This window comes from Peromyscus eremicus, chromosome 16_21 (genome assembly GCF_949786415.1).
Source record: "Peromyscus eremicus chromosome 16_21, PerEre_H2_v1, whole genome shotgun sequence".
In the NCBI taxonomy this organism is placed as follows: Eukaryota; Metazoa; Chordata; class Mammalia; order Rodentia; family Cricetidae; genus Peromyscus; species Peromyscus eremicus.
The window spans coordinates 50,151,892-50,166,739 of NC_081432.1; the positions used below are offsets into that span (position 1 = coordinate 50,151,892).

At 40.0% G+C, this 14,848-nt stretch overlaps 1 protein-coding gene across 13 annotated transcripts in view; it reads left to right on the plus strand.

Moving 5' to 3' along the window:
• Rims1 (regulating synaptic membrane exocytosis 1) overlaps positions 1 to 14,848 on the plus strand; it is a 492,321-nt gene that overhangs the window by 391,960 nt on the left and 85,513 nt on the right. For 9 of the 13 annotated variants that reach the window (XM_059243920.1, XM_059243921.1, XM_059243922.1 and 6 more), the window contains one exon: positions 4,618 to 4,784. The exons of the other annotated variants lie outside the window; for them this stretch is intronic. In XM_059243920.1, the coding sequence (XP_059099903.1) occupies positions 4,618 to 4,784 (167 nt within the window). The remainder of the gene's footprint in view (positions 1 to 4,617; positions 4,785 to 14,848) is intronic. 13 annotated transcript variants of the gene reach the window in all.

Here is a 14,848-nt window from a genome sequence, read left to right on the forward strand (position 1 = left end):
TGTGCGTGTGTGTGTGTGTGTGTGTGTGTGTCACAAAATTAGAGAGCACTGAGCCATGCAAAGGAAATTGTCATTAAGTGTTAGACTTGCATCATAGTTGTTCATACAGCTTGACAAATCTCTTCCACACCTTTATATTTTCAGAAGGTAAATTACATGATTGAGATATTATTTATTACATTTAATAATCTTTCTGACGGGAAAAGAATAGTGGTATTAAAGATGGGGATTGTCCTTAGTTACAATTGTAAAAGTAAGCAGGACATATGAGGCCATTTGTCAATGAAACAGTAGAATGTTCATTTAGAGTATTAAATGTATTTATGTGGCATTGACTAGTGAATTAGTGACAGAAGCCATACAGTCTGACAAATTCGCTTATTTCCTTATCTGTTTTTAGTTTAAAAAATGCTGTTTTAATCTCTCAGAAGATGACATAAGTGCTAATAAGTATTATTTTTAAGAATATACTAGAAATCCATAAACGTAGTAGCTAATGTTTAATTAAAATATACAATCTTATACTCTATGAAACACATTTACATCATTATCTGGTTTATTTTAAAATTTATATCAAAATAACATTGGTTTCTAGTTGGTTAGATATTGACATTGGGAAGCCTTTTTAGGAATAATGACCTATTAGAAATCGAAATAAGTACAAACTAAGCTTAAAATTAATCAGAAAAATCTGTGCAATGAGCTGTTCTACACATCCCAAGTGTGAGTAGTTTTGTAAACCACCCTTCTGAAAGGTGCCAAATTCTCTGCTGAAAGCAAATTAGATCTTGGAAGGACCTCAGTCTTCTGTTTTAGTGTCAGCGAAATTGCTCATTGAGCAAAGGAGCCTGCCACTAAGTCCAGGGACCTAAACTCAGTCCCCCAGAACCTCCTGGGGTAGGGAGAAAACCAACTCCTGCAAGCTGTCCTCTGACCTTCACATACTTGCATGCCTGTATACACACACACACACACACACACACACACACACACACACACACACACTAATGTGAAAAGTATTCTGTTTCAACCTAAACACTTACCAACATTGTGAACCCCAAGACTCAAAGAGACAGAATTCGTTTACCAAAATTAGTAGAGTTTCTCACAGAGTGACTTGAGGCTTAGATACCACTTGATTCTGTTGTCACTTCACCAAGTACACACTCCAGTCTAGCCTGTCCCCAAGCCTTGTGTTCTCAATGGCTTTCCTTCAGACTTACCTATTAACATTTTTCTCTTTATTTGTATAGATACTCCTTGTCCCTATTTTATTGAATTTGAATATCTTAAAAACCAAAGTATTTTGGGGTGGAGAACTGGCTTAGTGGTTAGGTCTGAAGCTCATATTGTTCTTCCAGGGAACCCACATCAGACAGCTTACAACTGCCTGTAATTCCAGCTCAGGAAGGTGTGGGGAGCGCTGCTGGGCTCCAAAGGTTCCTGCATGCACACATGTGCACATACTCCCTCCCACACACAAACACATAACTGAAAATAATTTTCAAAAAAGAACAGCTTTCATTTTCAGTATTTTCAGTTAACTTCAAGATGACATGATTCATTGTGATCTCATCATACATACACATCAATGAACTGTGCTCACATTAACCTGTGTCTCCCCATGCTCGTCTCCTTCCTTCTCTCCAAGGAGCCCCTTTGCATTTTAATTTACTTACATATGAGGTATGTGAATCTATATAAATATAAATGTGAAAGGCACATCTTAATTTCCATCTGCCTGTGAGAGAAAAGATGGAAAACGTGACTTCACATAATATATTTTTATTCTCAATTATGGAATTATACACCAGTTATAGCTGCATAACCAATAAACGGGAGATTAGAGACCTTAAAATGGTTAAGAGTATTAGAAATGAAATTGTGTTATGCAAAGTAACAATTGCCAGTTTTTATCATTGATGTATCAAATAAGAAATTTATATTTACCACAACTAGAATATTTATATTCTAGACCAATGTTTCTAATGGAGCTTTCATTGAATTTGTTTTACATAAAAGAAAAATAATTCACATCAATGAGTCGTGGATATTAGCTGTTTCAGTTTATAACTCTTTCATATATTTTCAGGGAAGGGTTATGTTTTTTTCCCAAAAAAAATTATCTTGTAAAGGACTTTTATTGCTCAAAAATAGTGTCAGTATTTTCATAAATGTAGTATATATTAAAATTTTAACTTTCTCTTTTACGATATTTATGCACTTAACATATTTGATAAAGTAATTAAAATTTAATACTGACAAATTTGGTGAAATAGTTGAAAATTCTTCAACTGTAGGAGAAATTAGGTGCCATTTTTAGAATACTTTTATTTACCAACAAAGCTAAATTACATTTTTCATGCTAAAAGATCACCATGTAGATATGATCCTGAGACCCGTGTCAAGCCTGGTCTTTCTTTAAAGGATTAAATTGTCCTACTCTTCATCTTGAGTGAGGAATTCATATGGGCTCAGCTGCTTTGGAATCTGAAATGCATCACTGTGGTTTTTTTTTTTTTTTTCATTTGATGTTATTTGGAATTAAGTGCTTCTCTGGTGGGTAGAAGTCGTAACTGATAGATAAAGTCACAATTAGGCCCTCACTTTTTAAAAGAATTCTGTTTCTATAATCCTGGAGCAGGCACCCTATAATCCAGCAGGTGGAGGTAGCTGTTTATTATTACTGACTTTTAAAACTGTGAACCTTACTCCTAGAGAAGGAAGCTTGACTTATTTCCCTGCAGGATAACTGAATAAATTCCTTCTGAGTATATTTTATTCTTCAGTGTTTAATAAATGCATTTTGATGAAAATATTAAATTATTAAAAAAGAAATTTAACAAATCATGCTTGATGAAAAAAGCAGGGCTTATTTCAAAGGTTAACGAGTTTTTGAAAATCATTAAAAAAGATAATAGGAATAAAAAGTAAACATAAAGTCTTTGATTTCTTTCAGTTATTGTAGGAGAAAATGTGATCTTAAAATAATTATGGTAATTATTACATATCCCAGTATAGTAAAATATGTAATGACATTTTCATTCTCTCTTTATGTAAGAGCAAAGATCTCTGTTCAAACAGGCTGGGGTGGAGATAGCTTGTAGAAAAAACAGATTTCATTAAAATTGATCAACATTCCCCTTTATGCTCACAAATCTTCATGCTACTGTCCATATGCTCAATACTGTCAGCTGTTTGTTCTGGTTGACAAAATAGTGGAAGAACATGTAATGCAACCCAGACAAATTTTCAGGGCATTAGATCTCACTTATTTCTTAATATTTGTAGATTTAATGAATACATAATACATCTCTGGTCACAGTAGTCTTAACTTAGGAGTTGTGTTTAATACTCTGCAAGTGTTGAAATCAGGTTCTACTCCATCATCATTGGAAGTTTCCCCACAAATCTGTAGATTAGAAATGGTTCTGAGGGAAATTAGTCTTGGACAGAACCATCTATCACATATGACAGAGTTTGCTGGTGAACCAAGGTACCACGTTACCTTGAATACGTGAGTCACACGAATTTGATACTAACTGCTAATTAGGCCCTAGACTTAACAGCATATGTGAATGTCCTTTGTGTTCTAGTGGGAATTTGTAGCTTTCAAAGGTAAACATCATTGTGATAAAACTTTAGAAAAATTCATTTCGTACATTGACCATAAAATGTATATTGTTATCATGATACAAAATGATAAAGTCATACACATAAGAGGCAAAGAATTTAAACTAACATGCTTCAAGGGGATATTGAAATGAATGTGAGCACTATCTGTGGAATTACTTGAATTACTTCTTAAATTTTATCTTTTTACATTTTTTATATAAATAGATTTGGGTTCTAGAATTCACTTACATGGTACATTTGAGAAAGATAGTTCAAATTAATCAAGATTCATGTTATGGAACATTAGAGGATAAGTGACTTCCCCAAAGATTAACAAGCATTTCACCCATTTGTTGCCCACGAATCTAAAATTCTCTTGCTTATTAGGAAATAACAGTGATGGTAATATTTTATTTTATGTAAATGAATATAGTTCTTTTTTACTGATACCGGAGAAAACAATTACTTAGATATTCAGAGTTATAAAAATGTGTCTCTTTCTATAGTTATAACAACATATTGCATGGTCCATTCCAATAGGACAATAAAAATTGAGTAGAAATCAAAAATTAATTAACTCCCTTGGTAAATTTGCATGGTGTCTTATTTTATCTGATGATTCCTAAATATTGGAAATGAAATCCAAAAAGTAAAGTTATGCAAGAGAAGAATATGATGAAATGTCAGTTTTAAAGAACTGAGTAATGAAATTTCAGGTTTTAAGCATGTACACATGATTCATTGACTTTTTCCATGCAAGCACTTCAATTGCGTGCTCACCCTTCGTAAGTCGTGACCCATCATTGAGAACATGTCCCATTTGTATTGAGATTCGTGTATAAGATTAATGCTGACATGACCATCAGCTTCCATTCTTTTCTTGACAAAAGGTATCCTTTGACTTCATTTGGGTTAAGCGGTCATTAACCTGGAGGTCTGTGTCTTTTCTTTGTTCCGTGACCCGATGGTGGAGCTCATCCTCTTTTGTTTTTAAATCTTTAGTATAACATACATAAAGATCAGTACAGAAGCTGTGATAACGTCTCTGCCAAGTCATCAGATAGTGATGTCAGTGATGTGTCCGCCATTTCCCGAACCAGCAGTGCCTCACGCCTCAGCAGCACAAGCTTTATGTCAGAGCAATCCGAGCGCCCCAGGGGTAGGATCAGGTGAGTTGGCCATGCTGTGTATACTAATTGGATCTATGTCCTTGGTATGGAGTGCCTCTAGCTTCCAGAATATTCTTTGGAGAGTACTGCTTAGACCATGTAATGGAAACATCTCATAACAACTAGGTGGGGTAAGCCTGTACCACCTATTCCCTGGTATCACTCACAGAAGGTTTGATACTGTCCCAGTAAATTTCAGCTAATTACTATAGTCAAAACTTCAGAAATTGCTGAGTTGCAATTGAAGGGGGTCCTCATAGTGTGATATGATCAGCAGAGCATCTTTTAGTCCGGCATTTGAAAGTTTTTCCTTTAAGAAATCATATAACAAGTATTTTAGGATTTATCGAGAGTGTCTGTCGTAACTATTCAACCATATCCTCAGTGTGAAAGTCTAGCCAATCAGTGAATATAGATGTGTGTGAACAGGTGTAACTACGTATGTGTGCATGCATCTGTCTTGCATCTCTACCTACTTTCATGGAAAAGTTATGGACTCTTTATTTCCCCGAAGACTATAGTTTTGTGTTTTTCTTTAACTCCTACTTCAACGATAATAGTGGATCTGCTTCCAAGGTAGAGCATAGTGGCTATGAGAACTAAACGTCCATCCCTGGTTCTCATTCTGTTGGTTGTAAAGCATGTGCGCTGCTTGTTACATCACCACATGTTCTTCTGTCCTTGTGTGACAAGTACCCTGAGGAAAGCCAAGTATAAAGAACGTGAGGCATCCAGGTGCTGTCACCTGAGCCGCATCAGTGTGCAGTCGCTCTTGCCTTGTTTTTGTAAACAGAAGTTTCTAGAAGGAATCTGGGGAGTAGAAGGGCTTTCTAACCAGATATGAAGGCTAAAGATGAGAACAAATGCCTTTCTGTAACTCTAAATTCCACATTTCCCTGCACAATAAATTGTAGCCTGAAGTTGCCACTTAGGTTTCCATCCCCCCTTACTTCTGTGCTGAGGGAAAGAACCGTGTTCTTGTTGGGGGTTTCATAACCTCATGATCTAGATGAGCGATTTCTAGGATTTTAGGAAGACTGGGGGACAAGGAAAAGACACTGTAGGCAGCTTAACAAGGAACTGTGATTTTCTACAAAGAGTGTTAGGTGGAAGGGTGTGACAGTGCTTGGGAGCCAGTGCTGTTCTAAGGGGAAAATTCCAACAGTAAAGAAAAACTTAATGTTTGATTAAGCTGTGGGTAAAAGCACAAAGAAGGTCCATTCATTCTGACCCACAAGCTTTCTCATTTGAAACGGGTAGGGAGGGGAGTTCTTGTGAAGAGCTCACAGAAGACTTCCTTCTTGGCAGCCCATCTCCTCTGAGCTTCCTGTTTCTACTCTCCCCCTGCTCTGTGGCTTAAGACCCTTAATTACTGGGATTTTAAGTGGGTTATGGCAACTTTGTCACTCATGTGATAGCTAAGTGAGTTTCCCCTTTAGCTATGATGAGACCTACTTTTCTACTAACCCCACGCTTTGTGCCAGTCTTCTGACTCTCCAAAGCTAGGAAACCTTTCATCTATATTATTATATATTATTTTCCGTACGTATCTACATAGATACAAAATACACATGAGCTGGGGAAGTGACTCAGAGGTTAAGAGCACTGGCTGCTCTTCCAGAGGACCAGGATACAGTTCCCAGCACCCATATGGTGGTTCACAGCAGTTGGTCATTCCAGTTCCATGGAATCTGATGTCCTCTTTTGAACTCTGTATGTACTGCACAGGCATTTGTGTAGGCAAAACACTCATACTATAAAATAAAATGTAAAGAAAAACATAACACACACACACACACACACACACACACACACACACACACACACTACACCACATCACAAGACACCACACCACACCACATTGCTCTTTGCTGCCAACATCAACCCTCTCTGAAAAGCTTGAGATGAGTTAGTTTGCAATGCAAAGCAGCAACTAACTGGGATAGAAAGAGAAGGGGCACATGCCAGTTGTGGTGGGGCATGCCGGTAGGGTTTGCTGAAGGAGCCAGAGGCAGGCAAGTTCGAGGCCAGCCTGGGCTACACATGTAAAAAGCCAGGCAGTGGTGGATCATGCCTTTAGTCCCAGCACTCGGGAGGCAGAGCCAGGCGGATCTCTGTGAGTTCGGGGCCAGCCTGGGCTACAGAGTGAGTTCCAGGACAGGTGCAAATCTACACAGAGAAACCCTGTCTTGGAAAAATAAAAAGTGACACCTGCTGTGCCTACTGCAAACTCTATGAATGGTGACTGTTGATTCTTCCCGAATTTCTTTTTAAAATACTTTACAGTCAAAGACACTATTGGAAGAAAGGGCAAAGTTGATCAGTCTTGGATAGAATATATTTAATATCAACCTTTTTGAGTTCCTGTTATAGATAAGAACTTTTTTTTTTTTTTTTGTGACAGGGTTTCTCTGTGAAACAGTCCTGGCTGTCCTGGAACTCACTCTGTAGACCAGACTGGCCTCGAACTCACAAATATCTGCCTGGCTCTGCCTCCCAAGTGCTGGGATTAAAGGCTTGAGCCAACACCACCCAGCCATTAAAGATCTTTTTCTTTTTCTTTCTTTTTTTTTTTAAGATTTATTTCTTTATTATGTACACAGTGTTCTGTCTGCATGCCAGAAGAGGGCACCAGATCACATTACAGGTGGTTGTGAGCCACCATGAGGTTGCTGAGAATTGAACTCAGGACCTCTGGAAGAGCAGCCAGGGCTCTTAACCTCTGAGCCATCTCCACAGCCGTAAAACATTTTCTTATGTGCTGCCTGGGATGGTCTTGATTGGAAGAGTTGATGAAAGGATTCAGAGGACATTATAGAATTTCTTAAAAGTCAATTTATTGCCCTAAAAGTCACCCTAAAATTTAATGTTATCAGGAAGGTATATAAATCGAAATCATAAAACATGGCCTTAATTATTTTATATAACACAATAAGATATTGTCACTTAAAATACCAAGTTTTTCTAAAATCTGGCTATTGCATTTCCAGTGATGTACACACACATAGTTATACATGCTTTCTATTTGGCATGCTGAGCACACAGGAAGCACTCCATCTATAGTTCACTTGGGGATTCATCCAGATGTGATCAGGCAGTTACACATGAACTGAAAGAGAGCATGCTTTCCTGCAGACATGCCCACTTCTGGTGCTCATTGTGAAGTGCTCCTGCTGTTTTCCCCTCCCGATACAGTAAATATGATATAGGTGGCGTGATAGCCTCTTTAGGGTTAAAAATTCTCTAGTTTCTTATTCTCTGCACCTTGGCTACTTGTGAGTCTCCATGTTAATCACCCTCAACTTCAAGTAGAAGCTTCTCTGATGAGGGTTAAGAGATGTATTCATCTATGGTTATAATGATAAGTCAGTAGAATCTGGTTTAATACTATGTCCATTTAGCAGAATAGTAATAGTAGTGTCTCCCTAGGGACCATGACCTCTCTAGCCATGGGTTCTTGAGCCGGTAATAGTACCGGTTATGGGATTCATCTTGTGGGGTGGGACTTAAATCCAATAAAAACACAAGTTGGTTACTCACAGGTGTTTCTGTCACTGTTGCAAGCAGTGGGTATGTCTTACCAGGCCAGTCATCATTGCAGCTGGCAGAATTCACAGCTGGGTAAGAATGATGGTTGTATTTTTTCTCCACTAGTGTGAATAGCACCTCCCAGCACTAATAAAGCTAGCCAGTAATTAGGAAGCATCCAAGTTTCTACCAGTTTGATTTCTCCACATTCTGTGACACAAGTACATGGTGTCTGCTGCAGTTAAAGTCTTACCTTCATCTTCTGGAGGATAACCAATAGCATAGGCAATAGCCTGTAATGTTTGGGGGTCTATGGGACCTCACTGGCCAACAGCCCCCAAAGTCGGAACCCATTCCTATCACTGGGCTTCTTATATATTAGCCTGTGTTGTCTAGTAGGAGCATTGCCACCTCACAGTAGGACAACTCCATTTTAACTGTGTGTGTGTGGGGGGGGGTTCCATATGGCTTTTATAAAAGGTCATCAGTGTTATTTATCTATCCGTGTATTTCCACCAATACCCCGCTCTCCCAATCCCCCAACCAAATTTAACCCTCCCTGTTCCATTATTCCCCTTTAACCCTTTGTACCACTGCATTCTATTTCTTCCCCTTAATGGTACAATCAGTAGGCTAAATACGTTGATAAGCTGTTATGCCATTCTTCTTTACCCTATGAATGCTTCATTGGCACCACACACCTAAATTATTATGCCATGTCATATAGTAGCAAAATATTGCAAATATATGACTGTAAGTAAGCAACAGTCTTGACAACAACCAGTTATAGAATGTTTGGGGTGAATGGGTAATTGTCTGGCTAGGGTCTTCCTTGCAGATTAATGTGTATTTTGAAACAAAGTAGAGACGGTCCAGTTAAAAACCAGTCTGTCAGCTTTGATGTTACCTTCGTGCTCCACCAGTTCGTGATAGATTAACATGTCTTGTTGAATCCTGTAATGTTAGTGACTGCCTGTAAAATAGACAACACAACAGTCACAATTAATGAAATTTCCCAACTTTGAAACAAACCAGGAGTATCTTATCACGATGAGGTTATTTGTAGAAATGGCAATCAGATCTTATTGATGGATTAATTACTCATCTTTGCCCGGTCCCGCGGGCCAGGTTATTTGATGAGACCCGAGGAGGCACCTCCTGAAAGATCAATGGGGGCGAGAGAGAAAGGAGACCAGGCGCGTAAAGGAAGACAGAGACATTCTGAGTTGCGTCGAGGTCTCCTTTATTGACTGGGTGTTGAGGCTTATAAACAGGGCTTCAGGCAGGGAGGGGGAACAAGGGAAGCACGGAGAGAAGGATGGAAAATTCCTAAGGGAGGGTGAGGTCGCTTTGGTCCCAGGTCCCTGCAGCTGGCTGATTAGCAGGTACTCCAGGAAGTTGTACAGCCCGAGGTTAGGCCAGGAACTTCCTGCCTTTGTAAGGTTTGATAAAGTAAGGACACCACTGTCCGGAATCGGTCCCCAACAGTTCCCCCTCTTTTCTCAAAAATGGACCAAGTCCATGTGATTGGGGTGGTCTGAGAGAGTCCCTGTCTTAGGCTACACAGGGGGCTTCCCACGCTCGGCAGCATGCCATGTTGAGCCGGTCTCGGGCGACCTCTGTATGCTGTTGTCTCCGGCGTGGGCCCTGTACTATTCCCGTCATTGAGTACCCTCTAGCAGGACCGTGGGGACGTTAGGGCCTTAGGACACTGAATCTGAATCCTTGATGGGGCTCCTGGCTGGCCTCCTCGGAATCTACTCTGTGATAATTAATCGAGACGTGTCATGGTAAGACCGAATCAATCTGATTTTTGATAAACCAAGTCAACCGCTGAAAGGCCCAGGGACCAAAGGTCAAACCATCCATGCTGATTTTCAAACTCCCTTTTTCTTTGAGCCAGCCTTTCCCTTAATTTTTCCATCGATTCCCTGACAATACCAGTATGGTCAGCATAAAAGCAACATTCTTCCTTCAAGGCTGCACATAATCCCCCCTCCTTTAAAAATAGTAAATCCAGACCTCTTTTGTTTTGTAACACAACCTCAGAGAGCGAGGTTAAAGATTTCTCCAGAGCAGAAATGGATCTTTCTATGGCCTCTAGGTCAGTAGTCATAGCCATTTGTGACTGCATAAGGTGGTTGCTCTGCACGAGAGCAGTAGTTCCTGTACCAATTCCTGCAGTGATGCCCCAATACCTAACAAGAGGGCAATAGTCATAGATACAGGTTCTCAAGTGTATCTGCCTCTCTGCTCAAAGAATTCCATATCGGAGACTAATTGGACCAGAACATAAGAGTTTTCCCATTATCAATGGCAAAGCGAGCTTCCCCTTATTTAGTTTTTGCCATCTGCAAGTGTGTCATGGGTTCCGAGGTGGATATTGGAATTCTAGCATCCTCAGTTTAGTGGTACCCAGACATGAATCATCATTTAGTTAAGACATCAGTGATACAAGAGCCAACAGTAATTAGCAGAAGCACAGGGCCAAAAGCCTTATGATGGCTGACAGAGTTCCTTATCCTCAAGGAACTTGGAACTTTATCTCAGGTTCCCTATGAAAAGAAATTCCCTTTTGAGCTAACATTCTGGAGTGGGGGGGGAAACAGGGGCGATGTTTTCTCTCTTCTGTAATTACTTCCTGCTGACATTGGGACGTTGTTGTCAAGGCCCTGGAAAGCCAGAATGTTAGTCAAAGACAAGAGGGAACGTTTTATTGACCAGCTGAAGAGATGGTATGCATATCGGCTGAATTGGTCCATATCAGCTTTCAGCAAGTTCAGGGCTCATAGTCATTTGCAGTAGATTGTCACCAGCAAATGATGCTTGGATGTATCTGTCAGCCAAGTGGAAACCTGTTGAGATAGATATAAACTAGGAACAGGAGTTAAATCTTACGAACTTATTTGGAACTTTTAGACCCATAGTCTTAGTAATTGTAGTATTATCAATTTGCCCTGAAATCCATAGTGTCTTTTCTATCTAGAGAACCAAGTATAGATTAAACTGAAATTTCCTTGGCCCAATGAAAAGCATCTGTAAGGCTATATTTAGAACCTTTTTTAAAGAGACTTATTAGCTTTAATTAATTAATCCATTGATCAATCAATTACTAAGCTGAGAAAGCTATAGCTAGTCCAGTAATCAATGTCATCAAAGATCTGAGAAGGATAAACTTTACCTGAGTGCAGACTTTTAAGTCTATTTAAAAAACAACATAGATTATCCATTACCCAGACTGCCATCATCCCAGGCTCCTATAGTCTTCATAGTGTTGGCAGGACAGGTGTCAGGACAGCATTGTCCACAATTCAGGTGGCATCTTCTTGTCGTTGTTTCATATCTTCTTTGGAGACCTTGGGAGTCATTGCTAGGAGCTGGGGAGCTCGGAGTGTCTGTTTGCTATAGTAAGCTTTTTATCAAATACTGTAAATGCCATATTTAACAGATCTTTCACAGGTTTGAGGACCATTATCTATTAAATGTATCTGAGCCAAACAAATCTAGGCCTAATCTTGAAAATATCTCTAAGTTTGGTAACAATAACCAGGGCAATTTGTTCTCCTATAGATATATTAGTCAAATATACCTCTCAGTTTTTTTTTATATTAAAATAAAACAGTTTATGCTTTAAACTAGTATCTGAATAGCCAGATGACTAGTATTAACTTGCATTTCTTAACACAAAGGACATGCAAACTCAGACATTCAAAACCAAACATACATGTGGCCACATTTTTCATTCATACCTGTAGACAGACATTTTTACAACTATGACCCTTTGGAGTCTCAATGTAACAGCAGAATAGCAAGACAAAGAAATATGAAACATGTTTCATTCTTTCTTATATATATATCTCAAGTAATTTTTTATAAAAACATTATTTTTTATCTTAACCAACAATAATTTGAAACCAATTCTCTTAAATGATGGCAAGTATTTGTAACCCATTGAACTCAAATGACCAAAACCCATGTAAATTTTTATTTTTCCTGTGGAAACAAAAGCATAATTTTCCCAGTATCTTGAACTGGTAATTTAACATTTCTTTTTAAGCAATATCAGGACAGAGAAGGGCTAACAAGAGAAGCTGCTGGCCGGCAGAAGAGACCTTGAAATTATCACAGTAAAGGAAGGGAGGGTCAGATTCTCTCTTTAGTGTTCACACAGTTTTTGTCAATTGCAGGCAGTCCCCATTGCCCTGTCCAGAGCTCCCGTCTTTGCCCGCCTGTATGGAGAGCACACACCCCCACCCTCATGAGAGCAGCAAGCTGGCTGCAGTCCTGATAGCAAGAGAGCTACGGAGGGAGGGAGGTGGCCTTTGCTATGCCTCTCTCTCCTCCTCTTCCTCTAGGAAAATAAGGGAGGTTAGCAGACAGAAACAAATAACATTTACACAGACAATCCAAGAACTGGAACATCAGCACTGAGATGATGGCCTCATTTACAGCCAGCAAGCCCCTCCTGCAGTATGCAAGCCCCACCTGGCAGGAGCTACCTGTTTATCTCAGTTCAATCCGGGAGTGGGGGTGGGGAACTCAGTTCTCTCTATTGTGGCTCACACATCCTTCCAGTGGGCTAGGCAAAGGTCTAGTAGAGAAGAAGGGAACTGTTCCATAGCGTCCGTCACAGTCAAGTCAACAATGAGAACAATTAATACATTACACACAAGACCAAGGGCACACAAAAAAACTTTGCCCCAGCAAAACAACCAACAAAGCTCTAAGAACAATGACAGCCTGATGTGCTCTGGGGGGGGGGGGTAACCCTCAGGCTCAATCACATCAAAAACAATCCAGACTCGAGGATCTCTGTCCTTGATCAAACAGACATCAGGGGCTTCCACATCCCTGTCAGTCAGACATGCACCTTTTGTTTTGTTTTGTTTTGTTTTGTTTTGTTCATACACTTTATTATTCTGTGACAGTTCTCTCTCTACATAGCTTCTATTCTGCTCTCATGTCTAGCTCCTTTCTTGACTGATTTCTCTATATTTATCTACCTCTAGGTTCTATCTTAATTCCTTCATATAGTTCTGACCCTTCTAGGTTCTCATCTATCTAGTTCTTTCCCCTATCAGCTCCTCTCCCATCTCCTTCTCTCTCATCTGGCTCTTTCTCATCTTGTTCTTCCCCATCTGGCTCTTCCTCATCTTCCATCTCATTCCTCTAGTCCTCTCTTTTAGCCCTTCGATCTAGTTCTTCCCCATCTCAGTTTGTTCCTCTCAAGTTCTTACCCGTCTAGTTCTTCCATTCTCTTTTTTTTTTTTCCTTTCTGTGCCCTGGAAGTCCCGGTATATAAAAGGGAGGGTCGAGCTAAACTGTGTAAAGCTATTACTTAACATCCACCTCTCCTAGGCGGTGTCTCCTTGTGGAATTTGCCTTAAGTCAGGAGACTTGTATGTGGGCTGTTATCACTGTTAGTCCTCGGAAATTGAGCGACCACCTGGGCGGTGTCTCCTTGTGGAATTTACCTTAAGTCAGGAGATTCGCCTGTGGGTGGTTATCACTGTTAGTCCTCGGAAGTTGGGTGACCACCTGGGTGGTGTCTCCTTTAGTCCTTGAAAATGGCTAGGGGAGATATCTGATTCCAGAGAAAGCCTTTCCTGGGGCTGTTCTCCAAATGCCTGGAATGTGTATGTCTAGAGAGTGATCAGTGCACATTGTTAGCCCTTCTTAGGGAAAAATCAATTGGGAAAACTATGAAGGCACACATGATTTTTATAACAGAATACAGCTGATATATAACAAGCCAAGTAACACCAAAAACTCCTTAGGATTTGGCTTCCTCTGGAGGAATTCCCTGATTCCTCCAGGTAATGACTTTGCCATAACCAGCTGAGTTTTTATGATATATTCCTGCGGCCTGCAGCAGTTCCCCTTTTTTCATTTAGTTAAAAAATTTTTTTCTTGGAAGAGAAGGAGAGACAGTAAAGTAACAATGATCACAACAAAACATACAAAAAAACCCCACAAAATGGCTCTGACAAATTCCCGGGACAAAATACAAAGTGGCACTTCCTCCCATTGTGGGGGAAGATACCCAAAGATGCTCCTAAACCAAATCGTCACCTCTGAGGTGGCCTTAGGGCTCTGGGACGTCTCCCTTCGCCGCCAGGTTCACTGTCCGGACACGTCTGCCCCAGTGAGAGCCTGCAAAGTACAAATCGATCGACTGGTACAAAACAAAAGTAACATGACAGAGACACAGACAGGACAGAGAGCGCTCTTACCAGTAGATGTCAATAAACCTCTGGACCCTTGGGTGTCAGGCAGGGGGAGTTTGAGAGAAAATCCTCTGCAAGGGCTAGTAAATGTGAAACACGCCCATCTCCCTCTGCTTCCTTTAGAATATCTCTAATCACACCATAAAAACTAAAAAAAAGGCGTCGGGGACATTTTCCCCATCTCTGATTAATTTGTTAATATCTTTTCCAACCTTGTTCCAAGTCAGAGGGTGAATTCCTGGTCCATAATCACTAACCAGGGACATTTCTCCTCCACATATTGGAAGAATTTTATCAAATCCTTTTTCT